We start from the raw sequence: 21,720 nt of genomic DNA, 5'->3' as shown, positions 1-21,720 counted from the left end.
CAGCTAAGTCTAAGAAGAGACCCCTGCACCTACTGGCGCCATCACCTCGTGTGGATGGAGGTGTGAATGGCGCACGCCTATGCGTGTTGCCACTCCCCCTGACCCCGCTTCGGTCCTTAGAAATACGTGCGGACAGCTTGCCACTCGTGCACGAAATTTCAGCTTTCCATCTGTTCCAGCAGTGTACTTTCTGTTCGGACCGCATGACGGCCTCTGGCTGACCCTGCTTGCCGTACAGATTGAATGCGGCAGTTTAATTCTATATTCCTTCTCACTCAAAAGTCACTTGAAAAGTTTGATAATTAGCTTTTCCTCTAGCTCCTCTCGCAGCTAAATGACAAAAAGCGCTCCCCATAAAAGAGACACTGTAGCATTAAGATGTCAGACTGTATCTCTTTTAGAGTTTATCCACTCAAAATTTTAATCCAGGGTGGACTTAAGAAATGAGGCTAGGATGTAGTGAATCAGTTGTTTGTGGAAAGGCATCCATATCTGCAGTAATACGCTTGACATCAGACACGTTTTAGGAACTCGAGGGACAGCGCTTGTGACCTATTCGAAAATTGAAAAAACTATGGAGAAAATTGCGGATTACCTCAATAGTTCACATTCGACACTGCATCCAATTCCAAGTTCAAACTCATCAAGTTGCCCTGAATTCAAGGAGTCAACTGAAGCCAGCTGCCGCATAGACTTAGAGGTAATGAACGTAACAAAATTTTAGTGAAGATCCATGGCTATTCATTTGTACTTTTTATACCTGATGCTGCATACCGGCGAACTTTTTTTCCTGGCATCTAGGAGAGATGCCACATTGATTGTTGAAATTAGAGGAATAGGCAGCAAAAGGCTTTGTCTCTCCATGCGCCAAGCAAGTTGGAAATTGTGCGAGCTTCAGATAGCTGCATATTACATATGCGCTGGCTCTTTGAAAGGTTAAATTGCGGTGGTTGTCTAAACTCCAACGACTCCGCGCAATGAAAGGTCACAGTATCTCACTAGAACGCAGTCCTCCAGCAAGACAGCTTGAAATCTGTCACGATGTGTGAGCCGCACCTGCACAGAGGCACGTATGGAAGGAAGGCAAACTCCACTGTATAAGTGCTATTAGCTTTTCTCAAGAACAAAGTACAGTATTATCTAATGCCAGCTGAGCGTTAAGGTCTGCAGCGGATTCAATTCATGGTACATTTGTAGCAGAACACAGCATTTGTCTGCCGCGCTTGCTCCTACAGAAGTGCTTCAAAAAATTAAACATTAAAACTAAACAGATTAATTTTCTGATACGGCTGAACTAGATCCAGCAAGAAGCATCTCGCATTATGCCACTTTCGTGGGCGACAAAGGCTCCTGGCATACGACTGAACTTAAGGGAGCAGTATATACCAGTGAAATACTATCTTTGATGGAATGGAATGTTTGTAAAGCTTGTACGCATATTTAGCATGCAGACTTTTACAAAAACTAGACAATACGAAGATGGTCGACCAAGATTTGATCAGAAGAGGCAAGGGGAAGAACCATGGTATATTCGCTCACTGCATGCAGTACAGGCCTGTACTTTCTACGAGCACCAGCTGGGGCTGTTTACAAAACCAGAAGTGCCCCGATACTTAGCACCAAATCATTTTTCTGCAAGCCGTAAACATTTTTAAAAGAGCCTTCTGAGACTGAAAACAGGGCGAGGAGCACGCCTGGAGGCGGCTGTCAGAGGTGACCTCAGGCTGCTTCCTTTAACAGGAGACATATGGTAGTACGCATGCGTTAACTTACAAGAAATTTTGTACAGACAAGATGGATTTTATGTATGAAGGCCGCGAAGCGGGCGTTCTATTACATCCAACGTCGCTGCCTAGCAAGTGCGGGATTGTAGGGGACTTTGGGGAGAGTGCCGAGCCTTTCCTAGATTATCTTAGAGCGGCAGGTTTCTCTTATTGGCAGGTGCTTCCTGTTGGGCCTTGCACTTATTCTCAGTCCCAGCCTGGATGCCCATATTTAAGCACCAGCTCATTTGCTCTAAACCCACTACTGGTTTGTCCTGCTGGTTTAGTATCCTCAAAGCTCGTGACGCAGGAAGATGTAGCTAAGCTAGTAGCGAAGTGGCAGGCAAAACAGCAGGAGAGGAGAACCCTTAACACAGTCTCCCACTTGCAGGAGGATGTGGACTGCGAAGCATTCGTAGATTACCATGTAGCAAAGGGCTACAAAGATGAACTGCTTGCGCTTGCGTACAAGACGTTTACAGAAGCAGTTCCCACCGAAGAATATGAAGATTTTTGCAAGAGTAATAAATTCTGGCTCGACGGGTATGTGCTGTTCGAGGCAATACAAGCAAGACATCCTGATGCATCCTCATGGCTTGACTGGCCAGAGGAGTACCGGTCATTTAAGAGCCTCGTTAAAAACGAATCCTTGATGCAGGGGCTTGAATCGCCCACGGAGGACCAGAGCCTGTCTAATAGGTCGGGTGGTGGCCCACCTGAGCTGTTACTACCACAGTTTCACCGCTTTGTGCAATTCATACTTTCCAAACAGTGGAGCCAGCTGCGTCGCCGGGCCAATTCAAAGGGAATTAAAATTCTAGGCGATATAGCGTTCTATGTTAACATGCACTCAAGTGACGCTTGGAGCAACTCTGAAATGTTCCAGATGGATAGTAGCACCAACAAGCCACTCTACGTTTCGGGTAAGGAAATTAAGACGCTGCAGGCAGATGGCGCGGCATTTTCAAGCAGACTTAATTTCGCGGATGCACGGCCGCAACAGTTCTTATTAGCTTTTGCTGCATGTAAAGTGATGGGCATGCAGGCGTTCCACCCGATTATTTTAGCTCCGAAGGGCAACTTTGGGGGCATCCTGTTTACGCATGGGATGCTCACGCTCGCACAAATTTCAGCTGGTGGACGCGTCGTGTGGCTAGAAGCTTTGAAAAATTTGATGCTTGTCGCCTTGATCACTTTCGTGGATTCGAGTCTTACTGGCGAGTACCGTACGACTTTGCAGTGGAGCACAAAAGCGCAAGAAATGGAGAGTGGGTAGCGGGGCCTGGAACCAAATTGTTCGATGCAATCTTCAAAAACTTGGGATGGGAAAATCCCAGGGTAAATGTTGCAACTGCCTACTCAGAAGCATTATCTAAACGGTCGAAGAAGCCTTCAATTAAAAAAAAAATTTTGAGTGTACTTAACAGACATATACTTGCAAAGTCTCCTCCACAGACAAAAAATTCCGGGACGCGGCACTCTTTTGGAACGCAACTAGGAGGCGATCCGCTTAAACCAGCACCTTTGCTCATAGCCGAAGATTTAGGATTCATTACTCCTGAAATTGTGGCACTTAGAGACAAATACAGCATATTCAGCATGCGTGTTATGCAATTTGCGTGGGCGGACAACGAAAAAGGGCTGCGTTGCGAGCATTTGCCCTACAATCACACGCGGGATTGCGTCGTCTATACTGGGACACATGACAATGCAACTTCTCAGTCATGGTGGAAAGAAGCGTCCGATGAAGCAAAAACGCACCTCTTAAATTACCTTGGTGAGGTCAAAGATACCAACGAAAAACATTTGAAGCCCTGCAAGCACAGCAACGACGACGAAAGCTTCAAAGCTCCACTGTAAATTGGCTACGCTTTTCGTCCATACTCAAGGATGAACAATGCTTTTGCGTGTAGGCTTAAAAGAGGAGCCTTCAGATTTTGCAGTTCACAGGCTATTAGCCCACTTGGCTCTCCTCAGTGTTGCTCACCTCGTCATACTCCCAGTTCAGGACATACTGGGGCTTGACGATCGCGCAAGATTCAACCTTCCTGGCGTCGATAGCCCAAAAAATTGGAGCTGGAAGCTAAAGAGTTTGGAGCCTCTCTATGCCCCAGAAAGCCTAGACCCTATCCGCAATATGCTAACTCTATCGAATAGGTATTCTGCCTCTCAGTGAACCGGTAAGTTTAGATTGTGTGATTGAAATGTTTAATTGAGTCTTGTACTCTGGAATCTGTGGCTTTATGATAGGACGCTGCAGGCCTTTTGTATTCGCAGGTCTCCTTCCGCCCGTCATTAGACCCGAGTAATCGCTTAGCCTTTTCTACAGGAAATGCTTCGTCATTTTCCACATAACCTTAGAAATTTAACACTGTATGCGCTGAGTACGGGCGCTAGCTAGACAAAGCACTGTAGGTAACAACCAGCACAATAGTTTGGGGCAATTAAAATCGCGCTAAGCACGAACTGAAAGGCCCTACGACAGAAGCCTCGGGCTTCTGGGCCCTCCATTTCATGCATATTGCTTTAAAAGCAGCATGCGTGTACATTTTGTTTCGGGCAAGGACCCCGGGACAAGTTATGTCGGCAGTGTGGTACAAGTAAGCACTGGCCGAAAGCGAGGTGTTCAGTGAAGGCATTCGCGCCTATGCAACGAAGAGACTAACAACTCCCACGTGCCTTCTTTCCTTGTAACAATGACTGTGTAATCTGCATAGGCCACCTTGGACGCAATCATGCATTGGTGGCATCAACAGAGAAGCAACTGCTCAGCGTACACATATAACGTTCTCCATTGATTCGCTTTTTCGGACACATCATCATGTCACCGCAAAACATAGTAGAAGTGCATGGAACAAAGGCATTAGTTGCGAAGATAAACATGACATTTTTGACAGAATGATTCGTTGGAAAATTTCTTGTCGTCTTGTGCCTGTGTGTGTAGTTACCAGTCACGGTTTTATCAGATTAGGGGCAGCAAGATCGGCATTGCCCTAAGGTACTTCTTTTATTATGTTAACACTGCAAGCATTTCCGAAGAGCGCAACTCTGCCGATTATGTGCATGTTCTGCGAAACCTGCAGTGGTTTAGACGGCCATAGCTAGGTACCAGAAGGACGCCTGTCAAATTTTCTCACACAAGCTCCATGCCTATTTTTTCCGTCTTTGCATAGTAGAAGATGACTATTTTAAAGTTCGCAGTATTTTGTTTCGTATTTACGTAAAACTAAAGCCGCAGAAGTTTCATCAAGGGAATAGAGAGTGCGAACCCGTATTAAGATACACAGTCGAAGAGTCTCCATAGGATTCATCTATCTCTAGTATGAAAGCTAGTGATGGCCGTAAGAAATCAACTTGTGTTGTTCCCTTTTCGATAGCCACGCTTAAAGCAAGCTGCCTGTCTGCTCAGTATTTCTTTCTATACAAAGCGTAAAGCTTCTCACTGATGAGTCACCAGCCTGCCACAAAAATTTACAATTTGTTGGACTCAAACTCCTCCTCAACACACCTTGGAGGCTCTATGTATAGCACTGTACTCTGTACACAAAGTTCCTCATGCTTCTATTTTGTTCGATAACTCCTTAGCATTTGTACAGACATTACGATAGTGCTGGAGCAAATTGCAGCAACGTGGATGAGTGTAGATATATTTATTGCAATATCTTTTGCACATTTTTGCAGTCTGGAGATGCCGAACTGCACACGAAGGTCGGGTTCAGATATTTTCTTCTATCAGCATGCAGCTCCAAGCGGCATTTTGTCTGGTCAATATAATAATGTGGAAAGGGCGTAAAGGCAACACCGGCACAACCTGCAAAACGGCCACCCACCAAGTCCTGGGATGATCCTCAAAGTCTGGTAAAAGGTTACCCGAGATAATATATTCTCCACAGGTCACTGCTATGGCTATTTGTTTTTCGCTGCATGCAAGATTAACGTATTCCCTCTTTTGAGTTTTATTTGCAGTTGCAGCCTAGCAGTTCGAGTTCGTAAAGTTCGTGATGTTCTGTCCCGGTGGTTGCGGGCCCATTGAAACTGCGTCCACATCTGCTGGAGCTTACTGAGTAACTCCTTGCTTTTAACTTCAGCTCTGCAATTTGCCAAAAGCATGCCGCCTTTGTGGTCTTTCTCTACACCGACTTCCGGTGGCCCCCGTGCGGGTACCGAAAGCTTGCTCGACCCTACCACCACTGAATCCTCAAAGCCGTGTTCTACGTCACGTATTACGAAGAAAGTCACCTAATTGTTTCAGCCAGATTGCTGAAATGTAAGGAGTAAAAAGGCAAACAAAATTGACAGCAGGGGAGACACTGATGCCCCGGTTTTTTTTAAAGTACCTGCGTTGTGCTTACACAGCGAAAAGAAAAGAAAATCATGTCGTGCCACAACGAAACTACGAGCATATCTGCTCGAAGGTTTCGTAAGAATCAATTTTCACTAAAGTTAAAGATAGCGAGAGGGGCGTTTCGAAGGGTTCTTGGGAAATGCTGAGAAAGTGCTGAGTCACTTTAAAACTGTCTGCGTCCGTGCGTGTAGTAACAGGCAGACCGAATTCCTTAACACAGTGCGCGAAAAATGTCCCCTACTGAGGCCCTTAGAGCTAGGCATTCGTTTTTTTCAAAGTTTATTCTGTTCACAACTTTAGTTCATATATTCTTTTCACTGCTCTGAAGCTCCGTACTGTCCTTAGGTCTTTTAGTCGCTTTTGCTCTTAAGTGCCAAACACACTTTGGATCTTCTGTGAATTCACAATGTGTATACTTATGTTGGGTATCAAGTAGATTAACATTTTTGTGAATTCACAATGTGCATACTTATGTTGGGTAGCAACTAGATTAACAATTCCCGGGATTTCATTCGGTTTCAACAGTCGCTCAAGTGCAGTTCAAACGGAAGCCAATGTAAGCATGGTCCTAGACCCACGTAATTTGTCCTTTCAACATAATGTTCGTAGGCACCTAGGATCTACAGTATAATGTTGATCACGCCACAGCATCAGCCTTGATAATCTGCGAAACAAGTCTGTGAGCTGCTCTATTTGCGAGCAAGTCACGCCACAAACCCAGCCCAAGGGGCTGAAGAAAAATTGTTCTGGAGTTCAGCGGTTTTTGCTGAACTCTGATGGTCTCCAGCTCTGAAAACCAACTCATAAATTGTGAGGTCCACGGTTAACTTTTCCAGCTCCGCACGTCAATAATGTAACCGCTGCCCTGTTTAGCGACCGTGCCTCACTCCGCAGAATTCTAACGGCCTCCAAGCAGGTGGGCGCCATTAGAATCATATGCGTTGCATTCTTGCTTCAACGTCTTTTGAACACTACTAACCCATTCGGCAAATGCAGCCACTGTAGGGGTCCTGCAAATTTGTTCAGTGCTCAATGTTTGAAAAAATGAAGAAGCCAGGGGCAAGAGCATGCACCGGGAAGGGTAGTGTCGCGGCGCAAGTGTATTGAAAAATAAAATAAAATTTTTGATCGTTATGGATATCTTTATGTTGGCTCCACCCACCGGATTGCCTGTTTGGTCCTGCAGTCAGGGGCCGCCTGCGATTGTGCTTGTGCTTTGCATTCAGAAGCTGGTTGGTAGGCGGGCCTAAATCGAGGCTCCGATGCACACTGACTATCGCCTCCACGCTCCGTCCTATCTCCGGCTTCTGCCAAAGGTGATGCAGCAATGCTTATCTTTGAGGCACTGCTGCCGATATCTTGCGCTCGGCATAGGCTTGCTCGTAGAGTTGGTCGCGTTTCGATTCTCCCATTTCCCGTTCTTCCACTTGCGACTCGGCGGGTCTGCATTGGCGAAAAGCTCAAGGTAACTGCAATATCTGACTACTTATATATAGAGGCAGTTAGGCTTGATTACGCTGCAGTATCTCCAATGCCTTCTCAAGCCATATATATAACGTAGACAGACACCTGTATTTTTGCGAATTGGATGTTAGCAATGTCTTCAAGTAGCCTGACAACGAGTCCGAACATAAACTCGAGTTCTTCGTGTTTGTTCTTGCTTTCCTTGATATCTGAGTATAATTCCGAAATCCGCTGTTCCAAAGCAGTATCCTGCAAAAAGCATTGACGCTCTCCAAAACAGCATTAGGTGGCCAAACTTGCAGCTTCCCAGTTGCTTACAATCAAGTTTAGGCACATTAGCATTTCTGGCGATATATTGTAGACTGCCTGTCTGACAACACTCGACCTCAGCACCTTATATCTGTGGATTCTTCACTTCATACCTGCCCAGTATTGTAAGTTTCTAGCTTTTGCAGATTTTCTGACAGAGTCTGGAGACAGTCACGCACAGAAACGTTCCAGAAAGAAGTTCTTTGGCCTTGACCAGAAAGGTGAAGTACGTTGACTCTTGGATATTTACCTAGCATGTAGCAATTTGACCCACTTGCACAGATTTTTGGGTGGATGGCGTGGTGGTTTGGAAGCAACTGTCTATACATCTATACCTCATTTCTTGAAGTCACTTCGAGTCCCAGGTTTTCGACTTCTTTCCTGTCAGCTTTTGCTGAATCGAGCTGTTTGACGGCTGTCCATATGAGCAGTATGTCTTTCATCATATTCTTAACATCATCTGAATAAACTCATCACTTGCTTTTTGCTTTGGAATCAAAATGCTGCTTTGTATGTCCGTCACTAAGTAATCTAAACTTTAAACAAGTGGAGTCAAATTACCGTCTCTTGCCACAAGGGCTAGTTGCTCGGAGAGTTGGGTAACCGTGCCTTCTGCGTTTTGTACGCGCTCCTCAGCATTGCGTCGAAATGTTGAGTGCATATCAAGCTCTGTAGCCATCTGTAAAGTGACATGAAGATGGAATTAACCGAAACGTTTTCCAGAATATGATCATTTTATTGTGAAGTAATGAAAGTGCCCTATCGTGTCACGCAGCTCGAACTCTTACTTCGCAAAAACAGTTTCCTACCAAGGGCTTACCTTCTCCAACGCTTCCGTGTCCTTTTTGGCCTTGTGCTCAAGTGCAGTGGCGCGGTCCTGAATTGTGAAGCAGGGGCAAAATGACTCAATCGGTGCAACACGAATGAGCACGCACCAAGCGTAAAGAATAGAAAATACGACAAAATCTGCTAGGAAAACCGATTGTGCATTTGCTGTACAGTCTCACTGTGTGTTAGAGAAAATTCAGTTTTAAGACTACAGCACAACTGGCAAGACTCGCATACCACTGCCAAACGGGATGGTCTAGCTGTTTTAACGTGAAGCAAGTGGCCTACTATTGTTGACTGCAGGTGCTCCCATATTTCCTTATTTTTGTCGGCTAATAGATCTGTTTTACGAGCCTCTGCTGCTGCTCCTTCTTCAAGGAGCTGGAGACGAGGATTAATAGCCCCGTTCAGAAAACCGTGTATGTCTGGTATAAGTTTAGTGCATTCCTCCTTGACTCGCTCAACTTCGGAGGCCCACCGGGCTTGGTAAAGCCACTTTTTGAAGGAGGCACGGATCTGCATGCGCAAATTAGCAGAAAGAAGCAGATAGGTCCTAAGACTCTTCTACATCCAAGCGGTTACAGGTGCAGCCTCATATTTTGTCTCTCCTTTAATAAACGTGTTTCATGTGAATCTAACGCAGAGAGATAGAGCTCGTTGCTAAGCCTGCAGAACAACGCTTTCTATCAACGGATTAGGCGCTTTGACACGTGTGTGTTCCCCACTGTGCTGTATATGCGGTTGGCTAGCAGCGAAAGCCCGAACTTCCGTCTGCTCGCAAGCCACGCTTGTTCTCTCCACCTGCGCACACAGTCATGTGCAACTTAGTTGTTTCTTTTTAACCTGCGCAGAGTTATTGCACCCAGAACAAACTGAACCGCTAAGTAGAGACTGCTAGCAAAATTTTGGGATTGTCTGTGCCTTTTTCTAATCAACTATATGTGCAGCGTGCGCCAAGGGGCCAAAACAGCTTCTTGTTTCTCCACAGCTTGAAATTTTGCAGGATGACTTGTAAAAGCCTAACCTGAGGAGTACGGATCGCTTCAAGTCCTTCTGTCTGCTTGTTTCCGCAGCCTTTGCAAGTATATCCAAACAGTAGCTAATTCGGAGGTTCATTCTATTTTCAATTTTGCCGCTGAGTGCTCGAATCTCACTATGATACTTTTGGAGCTCTGTTGTTGAAATGTTTTCAAGCGATTTCTCAACGCTCTTCCAAAGGCTCTCATATTTATTTTCAACCGAGGCGGCAAGCTCATTTTGAAGCCGCTCTACCTGCAGTAGCCGCCCTACACAAACGCGTGCATCGGATCGTGCTAAAGCTACGCTTACCATGGAAGCTACAACATAGCACACATAAAGAAGCTATGCTATTTAGCCTGCCACTGCGATGGGAATTTCCGAGCAGTTCCGAATGTTCCCGGGGGCTCAGGTGACATTTCCAGGGTTTGTTCGCTTTCAGTATATATATTTAATGCAAAAATGCAAGCCACTGATCAGTTGTGCGACCATTCGAAGAACGCATACAAATTTGAATGCACAATTCACCATTCGTACCTCACTGCAGCGGGCTTGTGTTGCTTGGCACTGAGAAATTGCAGTTGTCTGACCAACTTTCAAAGACTCGAATTCCGGCATGAGCTCTTGATATTTGTCATCAAGAAAAGTCTGCTTGTTTTCAACGTTCATAACACGGCTTTCAAAGTTGCTTGCAACCGCCTCTTGGTTTTTAATCTGACAGCGCAGTCACAAGCAGAGCAGCTGAAGTTCGTACAAATCGAGTAATGATGAAAGCGTACAAACTGCGGGTTGAGACGTTCCCATTTGAGTTGTCCCTGGCGAAAGTAAGAAGCTCTCAGTAAGTGGTTTGTCAGCTTGCAAACATTGATGTGCTCTCATATCAACGTTTGTGAGTCTATTGGAACTTTCTGTTTCCTTAAAAATTGCCAGGCGTGATAAACCTGTACTATTCTAAGCCAGTTCATCATTTATGCAAGCTTCCAGCCGCTTCTTAAACCCCAATGTGTGTGTGCGAGGTCAGCGGACCCCACTTTCGAATCAAGTTGAGAAATCTGTGACTGAAATGCTTTGATATCATTGTGATCACTGTCATATCTTTCCATTTTCTCTCCAATGCGTAGCTTGTCAAATGAGTCAAGGCGCTCTGACAAGCTGGCGATATCGCTCTGTAGCTTTTGCAGAACTTGTTGCTGCTCCTCGATACCATGTTCACCGCTATCAAGCTTTTTAAGCAGTGCGTCGACTGTGGATGTGAGCTCGTCTTGGCGTCTTTGAATAAGCTCCTGGGAACGGAGCAACTGAGCCAAGAACTCTTGCAGTCGTGCTGTTTCTATGTGAAGCCCGAAGTCCAAATCTGGAGCACTCATCTCTGCATGTGCTGCAGGTAATTGTTGGGCCTTTAACGTTTCTCTTTCAAGAATGTTTCCCTGTTCGCTCCTGTTGCGAAATTTCGCCCAACAGGAGACACTATTGCGTGCGAGACGTACAGGACAGGTTTCCGCACTAGTAAAGAGGTAACCTATTAATCACCTTGCCAGTTCCTAGCACTTTTATGGGAAGATTGAATAACTAGGTCTACCAAATCGCGAGAGTGCGCCAATCCTGATACCGGCCTTCATGGGTTTGTCTCCTAAGATACTAACGCGTTTCACTTGACGCAGCGATACGTTTCTGCAAGTAGTGGAAATGGAGCCCGAACTAACTCCGAAAGTTGCAAAATGTTTGAACTTTTATCTATAAAGTAACACTTTGTCAAGATCTATATTTGTGTAGTGGGGCTGCCCACCAGATGCATGCAAGCCTTGATGGACAGCTACGGTGGTAACATGCATGCGTTCAGGCTCGTAAACACTGGGGGAAAAAATAGATCCGTCGACCACACTTAAAAACTTTGTAGCAACTATGCTATGAGCAGACTATACAGATTACGTGGAATACTTCACTAGCAGCAGCCATTTACAAGACCATGACGTACGCGGGATAGAAATATTCACCGAAGCTTTTACATTCGTGTGTAAAACTTCCGCAGCATTTCCGCCGATATTGCAGGGTGCGGAGCATTACTCAAATGGATTAAAGAAACAATCTAAGGTTGATCACATCGCCATAGTCTTTTCTCGACTTGAGGCCCCAAGAAGCCTCATTCCACGAAATTAGCTGCTGCTCCTACTGTTACATCGACCGGGACAAAATAGGTTATGATAACGTTCGCTAGCATTCCTACTGCGCATTAACAATTTTTGTCTGTTACCACGCCAAAATGGTGAACTATGTTATTTTGCCGTCTCTGTGAAGCAGGGCACCATTCTAGACGCATTTGCACACAGCCCTTCAATTGCATAAGGCCACTCCCCTTCGTTGTATCCCGCTTCCTTTTTGGGCAATACAGTTGGGCGTTTGAGTGCGCTCGAGTATGGCGCATTTGCCAGTCCCCCGATACCCTGGCGGCCTCAGCCAAAGCATGTACATGGCGGCAGATAGCTAAACTGTGCAACCAATAAAAAACGGAAGGCTAGAGTCTGCTCACTTTTTGGAGCGCTTCAACACAACAGAAAAACTTCCAATTTTACGGTGAATGAGAAGGAAACACTGTGGTGGATGATTCCTCCCTGCGGCTTTCCCTCAATAGACAGGACCTCAAGAGTATGCCAGTTCTGGCGTGCTAGCCATACAAAGTTTCGATTCCTTCACCCAAGCTTAAACAGCCCTAATATCGGATATAACTACAATCACACAAAGTTTTAGGAGTTTCTTTATTAGCGGCAGGCTTTTTCTGTTTGCATATACGATGGAGGGCAAAGACTTGGGGCACTTGAAGCTTGATGCCGTCATCGGTATTAATGGAGGCTCCAAAAGGTGCATTCTTATGCATCCTGACAACCAACGGCTAATATTTGCCCTTGGTTACTCTATCGTTGTTCGTGACCTCATAAGCAGCTCCGATACTTTCTTGTGCGGACACGATAACTGTGTCACCTGCATTGCAATAAGCAAGGATGGGAAATACTTGGCCAGCGGGCAAGTTACTCATCCAGGCTTTGTAGCAGACATCATAATCTGGAGCCTCGACGATGCAAGAGAGCTTGGAAGGCTTAGGTATGTACCTTCCACTGCCTTTATTAGGGTCATGTCTAGCCAAATCACACTACAGCATGTCCTTCTGATTTTGTATTTCGAGCGTTCAGCTTTCACAAGGTCTCAGTAGAGTGCCTTGACTTTTCTTGTGACGGCAAATTCTTGGCCAGTTTGGGTGGCGAAAGCTGCAACACTCTCGTGCTTTGGAGCGTTGAGGAGAGGAAGGCACTCTGTGGAATTGCTGCTGCTCTAGAGACTGCCAGATGTTTGGCATTTTACAATAACACCCCTAATATGCTGGTATCCGGTATGCTTTCCGCTTGCTTTGACATTACAATTTATTTTGGCTGAACCTCACAAGTATGCTGTCAAAGCACAACCAAATCCGGCCGGTTGGAATCCACATGAAGAAGACTGCATACAGAAAACAAACAGCTTCCTTCGTTTTGCCTCATGTTGTACTCAGCGGGAGCGTCACACCTCCGAATTTGGGAGATTGATGCTGAGACGAAGAAGATGACACCACGAGATTGCAATCTTGGCAAGCTTCGTAGGTGTTGTGAAGCTCTTGTTATTCACGCCGCTGATGAAATGGTGTACTGTGGGACGCAGTCCGGTAAGAATCTATGCTTGGCGCCGTTTGCAATGGTTTTGGCAGTTACATCAAAAGCTTCGATAAAAGAAATGGAAACTTAGCCTCTGGAAGAAGTGCTCTAGTGCTCTTACACATCCAATGTAGAGAACTCATCAACAGCAGTAAGCTTCTTCGGCCATTTTCATTGTTCTTCTATGAGTGTCCCAGGTGATATTCTTGAGGTATCGCTTAGCACGGGATTGTTCAAAAGAAGCGGGCCTCCAAAACGGCAGCTTAGGGCAGGTGTCACTGCCATGACTTTAATAGGTAGCCAGCTTTTTGCAGGTACCGAAGACGGCCAGTTATTTAGGCTAGGAACTGATACTCTCTCTCCATCAAGCGTTTGTCAGATCTCTGGAGCAATTACATCTCTGATTGCAGCTCCAGACAGTTCCATGCTTTGGGCAGCAACCTCAGCAAATAATCTGTACAGAATTGATGCGCGGACACTGACGCCTCATCTCAAGCACTCTGCACACGCTGGTACAATAAATCAAGTGGCGTTTCCAGACAACTGCTCCCAAATCCTAGCAACGTGTTCGGCATCAGACGTGAGAATATGGGACACAAGGACCTACAAAGAATTGTTACGAATTCAAATTCCTGGCGTTGAGTGTTTATGTACGGCCTTTGCTCCGGATGGATCTTCAATAATAACTGGATGGAAGGATGGAAGGATTCGCGCATTCACTCCAGAGACGGGAAAGCTACTCTTTTGTATTGAACAAGCACACAAGGACGGAGTTACAGCAATTGCAGCAACGAGAGTTGGCAGGCGATTGGCATCAGGAGGTGTTTCTGGCCAGTTCAGGGTGTGGGATATACACAGCAGCTCTCAAGAGATGTTGGCAAGCAGAAAGGAGCACCGAGGGAAAATCTGCTGCTTACGACTACGTCGGAACAACATTCACGTGGGATTAATTAAGGCGACACAACGCTGAATACGCATTTTGGGAGCCGCATAAAGACTTTGATGACAGCGTTCGAGTAGGACTTATGAGGCGTGTTTGGTTTTCACGTGGCGTTTCCATTCAGGCCCTAACAGCTGCTGAAGACGGCACAATCATCGTTTGGGACATGACAACATATACTTCAATTCTGTCAATCAATGAAAGCACAATTTTTCGGGTGGGTAGGGGCATCCAGAGAGGCAGGTTCCTCATTTGAATCACTTTAGTGTCCTGAAACTGCCTGCTTGTCTGCAGTTTGATGCTATTGGCTGGCGGTTGGTCATTTATATCTACTCTATAGAACGCAATGTGCAAATTACCACAGAGCGCTACTTATTGTGCCGATGAAGTGCACATCCTTGCAACGGGCAGCGACCGGAAGATTCACTACTTTGATGCTCTAGATGGTACGAAAATACGGGACTTCGAGGTCGCAGAGGATGGAGATGTACACTGTATTTCTTACCAGCCAAAAGACCACTTAGTCTGCACTGGTAAGCCAACTCAACTCCTTCAAGTGCACTTCGCCAAAACAGCAAGCTATTGCTTACTCGTGTAGGTATAAAGTTCTTTACAGGGGAGCGTCAGATATGGATATTGCTAGAGAGTGGCCGCGGCACTAGCGAAACTGAGACCAGTTGCATCTCGCTGCTTGCAGGTGGCGACGATCGTTCGCTTCGTCTTTGGGGATACGAATCCGGGGAATGCATAGCTCAGAGTGGCTGGCACGCTGACATTCCACACTGCGTCTGCTTTAGCCCTGACGGCAATCTTCTTGTGTCTGGTGGCAACGGTGGAGTTATTCACTTTTGGCACATTTCCGAGGAACTTCTTCAAAAAAGCAGCGAAATAAGAATTTAGCCGGCATATTTCACTTTTGTTCCCAACTTCTCCTAAAAATAGGACTTATCCGACGAAGCATGCTGCTTTTGAATAGTTCAAGTCGTGTTCGCAGCTACGGCCTAAATGACAGTGACTTTCCTACCTCTTTGCTCCCCTCCAGAATGTGCGCATGGTAACTTACGTAGCAGCCTCCACTGAACTACAAATGTGTGCTGCTGATGTTCCATATCTTCCTAGTATCCGCATTTTACTTTAGAATAAATATATATTTTGTAGCTGATGACTCAACTTGGGCCTAACAAAGGATTAAGCGACAAACTACAGACACGCCACATCCTGAAACATATTTTTCCATCTATCTGGATATCGGAAATCGAATGCTCAAATATTGAATTCCAAAAAGCTCGTGAGCTGTTCAGTGGTAAGCAGGACCAATCTCACCCTTGTTGTAGTAATTTTCTGCTGTTTTGTGAGCTGCTGACGGTGGCCCTGTTCAGTTTTATCGTGTACGAGAATGTAAATATTTCAATATTAATTAGGGAAGGAATGAAAATCCTGCATTGATGCCTTCTACAATATAAGAAAACTCAGTTTTCATCAAGACAATAAAATGAATCCCTTCGCATCCTTATCATCGAACAGAAGCAAAAAAGGATAACATCTGTCAAGCCAAACGCAGTATGCCTAGAACCAAGTCAGTTGGTCCTAATAACAAGAAGTTCTTCATTGTTGCACAAATAATACATGTACTAACAGAAAACAATATGCTAGAAGCAAAGCATGCGCTAAGAAATAAGATACTCCCAAGGCCAAGATTTTGTCGTTTACCCAAGCAGGCCCGTCGTTTGAATGGCATTTTTCGTCAAAACGGTGTCTCAGAAAAATTATTACCTACAACCGCATGCATTGAGATCAGTGGCGGAGGCGGAATATATTTCAAGCTCATACGCGGTCTGTGATTGTTCCGATAGTCTTCTGCCACTAAGCCCGAAAGGAAGCAAGCCTCACCAGTAGCGTTAGTGTGGCAAAGCCTTTACTTGACCTTTTCGAGAAAATTGAGGCACAAAGCATCTTCTCCCATTGCTCTACGCCTCTATATACTTTTTTCCAAGTGTTTGGAATATGCTTGGTGCCTCATTTCGCTTCATTTATTCGGCCAAAAGCTCAAATCTTTTCGAATCATTTGAGAAAGGATTTGACAAAAGAAAACGCACGTCACAGGTATGGGTTCCCACTTGATATAGATCGCGACGAAACTTGATGCACCATCACAAACAGCATGGGGATCCTGCCAGAAGCTTGCCTTGCAATAATGAGTAGTCATGGCACTAAACGTCTCGAAACTACTACAGTAAAACATTAAGAACTACGTAATCTTCATTGCCTGTCTCTGCAGTGCTGGAGATTTTTGCCATCGCATCATTTGTCAGTTATCCAGCCGTTGTCCGTCAGTAAACCCAGCACCCACTGGCAAATTAGAGCTAACAATCCCACTAAGTGAGCTTTCTACGCCTCCTGCAAAGCACACAGCTACCCCGTTATGTTTTGTTTCGGACTTGTCGTCTCCTGTACACGCATGCGGTCTTGATGCTGCTAGCGCAAGCTTGTCACGACATAAGAGTTGCTGCTTAGTCTTCACTTCGCCGCGGTTTCTCTTCTTTTAAAGGGAAAATTAGACGCCAATGCATGCAGCGGCCAAAGGGTGCGTAGAATGCGCGTTTAGAAGAAAGCGTCGCCCTTAAGCGAGGCGGGAAGCATCGGCTGGTCGCATTTTGGACAGTGGCCTCCCCTCGCATCCTATACCTCAGGGCAATATTGTTTGGACAGGCATTTTTTCCGGCAGCCTGACTAGAGGGCAGTCTTCCATTTATGTCCATGCCGAAGAAGCGAGGATTGTCAACGTCCAGATGCACTGCAAAAGACGGAAAAGATGCCAGTCTCGCAGGTACACGCACTTGCGGCCACCTTTTCCAAAAAACTTGTACTTTTCTTTCTTCGTTCGCAGGGTTAAAGGAGTCTCGTGCTTCAGCAACGTAATTATTTTGTGATTCTGCGGCTTTGTTTCGGATTATCATTGCGAAAAGCCGAAGGCCTACGAGATCAAAAGGATTGGCTAACTTTGGTGATTCCCAGCAGATGCGCGCGCGCAATCCTTACTTGGCACGGGTGCTGAGGCCCGCATTAATATTGTCCAACAGGAACGGCATCTACACTCTGACGAACGAAGCCAGCTCACTTCAAGGCATTGCGGCCCGAAATCTTTGCGTGCCAGCTCTCTCCGAAGTCTTCAGGATTGAAGGACCACGTGATCCAACGCGGCACCACCTTAACCTACGCCGACGCCCTGGCTCCAGCAAGCTCGCACTCGAATTTAATTGCTCATCCGCTGATAAGCACTTTATTACTAACAATTACTTCTCCTCAGGACTTAGCCCTTGACTTCGCGGAGTTCGAACTCCTCCAACTCCTTCGGATCGACGTTCTTCTTTAATACGATTTAAGCCAGTCATTGGCAAGCGCTTTTGGTCTGTTCGTGATTCTCTTTGCAATGGAGCAGTATTCCGAAACTACATCAGTCTGGGGAATGCGAGCACCGACGATGACAGCTGCTGAGCATAGCGCTATAATCGTGGCCTCAAGTTGTCTGGGGGTTCTCTTACTGTACTATATGCTCAGAGTAAAGTGCACCCTAGGTATGTCCTGCAGTTCGGGAGCTAATTTCTCGCCGTGGGCCAAAAATGCAAATAGACCAGCAGCAGTTCCAACATCTTGTCGCTGATTACTGGGTTGAGCCAGCCATCCTCTTTGAGGGAGCCTACAATCCTTGCAACTTCGGCTCTAGTATATTTTGCCGAAGCTCAGCAACGTCTGGCCACGTAGTCTCGACTTGAGCACACCTCATTTGGGTTATATGTATTGGCGCACAACTTCAAGCAACTGAGTTACGGAAACGTCTGAATGGTACGTATGGAACTTAGCGGAGACTAGGAAAGGAATTGTACAGGAAAAAAGTAATAAGCGTGTGCAATGAGAGACAGGGGGGAGACTAGAAAATGTCCCCTAGGCTAGTCGCTTGCCACCTGACTAGTAGCATGCACTCAGCCCAAAGGTCCAGAGGCCGCCAACGTGCGCAAATGCAGAATTGCCGTACATTGTCGTCTATCTGGAGCCCTTGCATAGTTCTTTCCCGCATGGAAGAGGTGCATCAAAGCAATGTTTGCATGTAGGAGGACGCAGAACGCAATTGGACACCCTCAGCTGCTTATGCTGACGGAGAGCATCATGTCACGAGGTGACATTAGTGCGGCGTGCGGGCGGCTTCTCGGCGGCCACCTACCCATTAAGCGAGACACCTCGAACTTTTGCGTTTACTGGGGATACGGGATAAAGACTCATAAATGATTGTGAAACTCATGTTTCATCCTAGCGGGGCTCTTCTAAAGGGTTTTTGTCGTTTCAAGTTCTTGCAGACTGTCATCTTTCCTGACGCCCTCCACTTCGTCACTGATAAGTTCTGCGGCGTGTAGCACCCCTTACCTGTGGACGCTTTCGGCCACTTGTCTGCTCTCGTAATTCTGATTTTTGTGCAGCGGAAAACAACAGCAAATGTCAGGTGAATCTAAGTACACAAAACCTGGTTTCATGTATTTTCGAAAGGAAGGCGCTTTTGAATGGCGGGCTTCGTGTTTCTAACGAAGTCCATGAAGAGCCAACATTAGGACCACCTACCACCGGTCGGCCTTTTCCTGTCGTCGCAATTTTTTGTGAGGTTTTATACGCAGTAAAAAGACACCAAATGACGCCCATACAGAAGTACACGACCGACATGACTGTTTCAGTCGTGCTTCGACATTCGCGTTCCCAATGAATGCGGTGCATAACTACCTCGCTTTCAAAGAGAAAATCCGTGGAAGCCAACCAATATTGGTAACATACGCATTCACGTTTCCACACCGCATAGACTTTTTTTCACCTTTTCAACAGCGGATTATCTCGTGCTGTTGCCCTAGTTCCCATCGGCGCGCGACGTATCGCCAGATGTGGATTCTACCTAGTGATTTAAATGTGTCTGTCACTCGTTCGAAGCTGCTATTCCTGCTCATGTTTTGCTTGGCAATTGCTAGTCTTATTTTCCCTGGCAAAAATTAGACTTTTGAGGTATATTTTGCAATTTTATATATCGAACCTTCGTTCCATCCAGCTAAGCAGCATTTCCGCTCCTGCATCGCCAAGCGGAAAGCCGCTCCGTTCCAACACTGTTTCGCATCGCATGATCAACAACGTGTCATCGTATATTGTTCGTGAGAAGTGTCGACCCAGAAACTCCTTGTAGGCTTTAAATTGTCACTTATTAATGGTGGCAACGAGACAAAGGTTTATGTTGTGGGCGAAGACGCATCCGAGGAAGCAAGGGCCTGTCAATTGAAGGCAGTCCACGTCATAAAAGGGCACCTTTTGCGTCCACATGATTGGTCATAGAGAGCCCAGAATGCAAAGTGCATGTGAAGGTAAGTGCTCTGCATCCTTTTCCATCCTTTTTTACCCTGAACGCTAACACCCACTTATACGCATTCACAGGATATACACGAGGCGATAAATAAATTTGGACTGTCATATGCAGCCACTGGCCGCAGCAGGGCACCCCTCGTAAAAGGCGGGCACGCGAAAAGATTTTCACGGGTTTTCATTTTGAGTGAGTGGCTTTAAGCTCTGCAGCAGCGTTAATGTAAAGAGCGAGCTGCGCCCAGTCTGTGCTAAACTGTAAAGCGTTTTCGCAGAGCTGTATATCTGTGTCGTACTTATTTTGTTTTATTTGCGGGCGAGGCTCCATCATTCTACTAAGCCTTTGTATGCGTCGCTGTGTCGTTTCTCTAACGATGGAAACTTATCAGGAGGAGAAAGACGCAGAGGGATATTGGCCTCCTTCACGTCTTTTATTCAAGTGCCAATTGGCGTGTGCCACTGATTTCACCGTGGTTGACCTGCTGAATTTAAAGGGTATATGTCTTCGAGAGGTGGTGGCTCGGTCTCTAGTGGTTCTTCATTCTTGCCTTGAAGCCCTACGTTTCTGTTCGTAGTGTCCGACTGGATAGGTGAATCATCTGTTTGACAGCTGAGAGCTTTCCCTGCGTGGAAACCCACTAATGCACATGCTTCCCTGTGATGTCACTCCACATTTGCTCTACCTGTCCCTTTGGAGTTCACGTTTAAAAAATAAGTACCTTGAGCGTTTTTGCTGCTGCTGACGAGTTGCTTGTTAGATTGCTTAGGGCGCTCGGCTATCCTTCCCGTGGTGGATGTCGGCATACAGATGCGTAGTTCGCCGGTGGTCTGTGAGCGCTTAACCTAAGAATATTCATCAGCACACGTGGCTCTCCAATGATTGTTTTGATTTGCATCCAGTCAAACGAAATGTTGTGACTCCTTGAAGTTGTTCAAAATGTTTTCGACCTTTTGGCAGCGAGGAGGAACACTCAATGTTTGAGCTGGCGCATATTTCTGCTGACAAGAATCCTCAGCCTCCTCTACTTATTTCCTGGTAGGCAGACCTTGCATTTAAGCGCATGCGCGTTTGATTACGCGGCCGCTTGCAGAATGGGGTGCGGGCGGGCAATAGAATGCATTGGTGTAGCAGTCATAGTTACTAGGTACGTGAACGCCCATCATCCCTTGACAAAACTTTGGCTAGTTCGAAGACATCGTTGATTCTTTTTCTTTTACGTTTGCCTATATCTGTTGTCGTGAGGATCCAGCAATTTACGGAGTGAAGAATGCTGGAAACTTGTTTTGCTAATTTCCCGTTGCTTGATATCGCTTTCTGGCAAACCATTATTCTACTGCGCTGAAAAGCTCTATCGTACACGGTTCTCTGGATTTTAGGCTGCCCAGAAGTTGCAAAATTTTTCTGGCAGCCAGGAGCCTTACCGTGGAACGATCCGGTGAAACGTCTTCAGGAAGCCTGAGCTGTGTAATCTTGCCTATCAAAGCACAGCGGCAAACAGGTTTACTGAGTCGCTGTGACAGAGAGTATTGTCAAGATAGCTCTCTGCTTGCCGTTAGCGAAAGGATTGACCAACTCCCATTTGGAAACGATGCACCACTGCAGAACGTCAACTGTCGCCAATATGAACGCTGGCGCTTTACCTTTAACTGTAACTCGAAGATACTTGGGATGCACATCGACATCAATCAGCAAAGTAGACAGATGCCTGAAAATATAACATTCAGTTAGCTTGGCATCTTGCTGTGCATTCCTTTAGCTTGGTAAACCAACTTTTCATTCACGGCAGCTATATTCGGAGCACACCTCGGCAACTGAAACGTGGCAACTATCTGGCCTGGGTCGCTGAAAGAGTCCAACGTGAAGGCTAGTCTACCTGAAACAAAAATATAGCACACCTTGTCTGTAAGTGTTTCTGATAATGTTTGCTCAGGGCAGAGTCGGAAAAACTTTTTGCTGTGTAGTTCTAGCTCAGCGATGCCTACCTTCAT

General features: G+C 46.0%; 5 protein-coding genes across 5 annotated transcripts; 2 read left to right on the top strand and 3 right to left on the bottom strand.

Annotated features, from left to right (window-relative positions):
* Nucleotides 1-1,794: 1,794 nt before the first annotated feature.
* Nucleotides 1,795-3,039, top strand: ENH_00085430 (4-alpha-glucanotransferase, putative; the record flags this gene model as incomplete). The annotated part of the gene is made up of 1 exon (XM_013577947.1): nt 1,795-3,039. The coding sequence occupies one exon, from the start codon at nt 1,795-1,797 to the stop codon at nt 3,037-3,039; it is 1,245 nt and encodes a 414-aa protein (XP_013433401.1).
* A 3,967-nt stretch (nt 3,040-7,006) lies between these two features.
* ENH_00085420 (hypothetical protein, conserved) lies at nt 7,007-9,231 on the bottom strand (the record flags this gene model as incomplete). The annotated part of the gene is made up of 7 exons (XM_013577946.1): nt 7,007-7,118; nt 7,271-7,551; nt 7,678-7,821; nt 8,235-8,341; nt 8,443-8,560; nt 8,702-8,758; nt 8,947-9,231. The coding sequence occupies 7 exons, from the start codon at nt 9,229-9,231 to the stop codon at nt 7,007-7,009; spliced, it is 1,104 nt and encodes a 367-aa protein (XP_013433400.1).
* A 1,463-nt stretch (nt 9,232-10,694) lies between these two features.
* ENH_00085410 (hypothetical protein) lies at nt 10,695-11,093 on the bottom strand (the record flags this gene model as incomplete). Its single annotated transcript, XM_013577945.1, has 1 exon — nt 10,695-11,093. One exon carries the CDS (start codon nt 11,091-11,093, stop codon nt 10,695-10,697), a length of 399 nt encoding a protein of 132 aa, XP_013433399.1.
* A 1,421-nt stretch (nt 11,094-12,514) lies between these two features.
* Nucleotides 12,515-15,246, top strand: ENH_00085400 (WD domain, G-beta repeat-containing protein, putative; the record flags this gene model as incomplete). The annotated part of the gene is made up of 7 exons (XM_013577944.1): nt 12,515-12,822; nt 12,912-13,108; nt 13,268-13,417; nt 13,604-14,346; nt 14,471-14,563; nt 14,711-14,879; nt 15,044-15,246. The coding sequence occupies 7 exons, from the start codon at nt 12,515-12,517 to the stop codon at nt 15,244-15,246; spliced, it is 1,863 nt and encodes a 620-aa protein (XP_013433398.1).
* A 5,986-nt stretch (nt 15,247-21,232) lies between these two features.
* ENH_00085390 (leucine rich repeat protein, putative) lies at nt 21,233-21,720 on the bottom strand (the record flags this gene model as incomplete). Its single annotated transcript, XM_013577943.1, has 2 exons — nt 21,233-21,437; nt 21,503-21,720. The coding sequence occupies 2 exons, from the start codon at nt 21,718-21,720 to the stop codon at nt 21,233-21,235; spliced, it is 423 nt and encodes a 140-aa protein (XP_013433397.1).

This window comes from Eimeria necatrix, genomic scaffold (assembly GCF_000499385.1).
Source record: "Eimeria necatrix Houghton genomic scaffold, Enh_scaff98, whole genome shotgun sequence".
NCBI classification, from domain to species: domain Eukaryota; phylum Apicomplexa; class Conoidasida; order Eucoccidiorida; family Eimeriidae; genus Eimeria; species Eimeria necatrix.
This window is presented reverse-complemented; position numbering and strand designations above follow the sequence as displayed.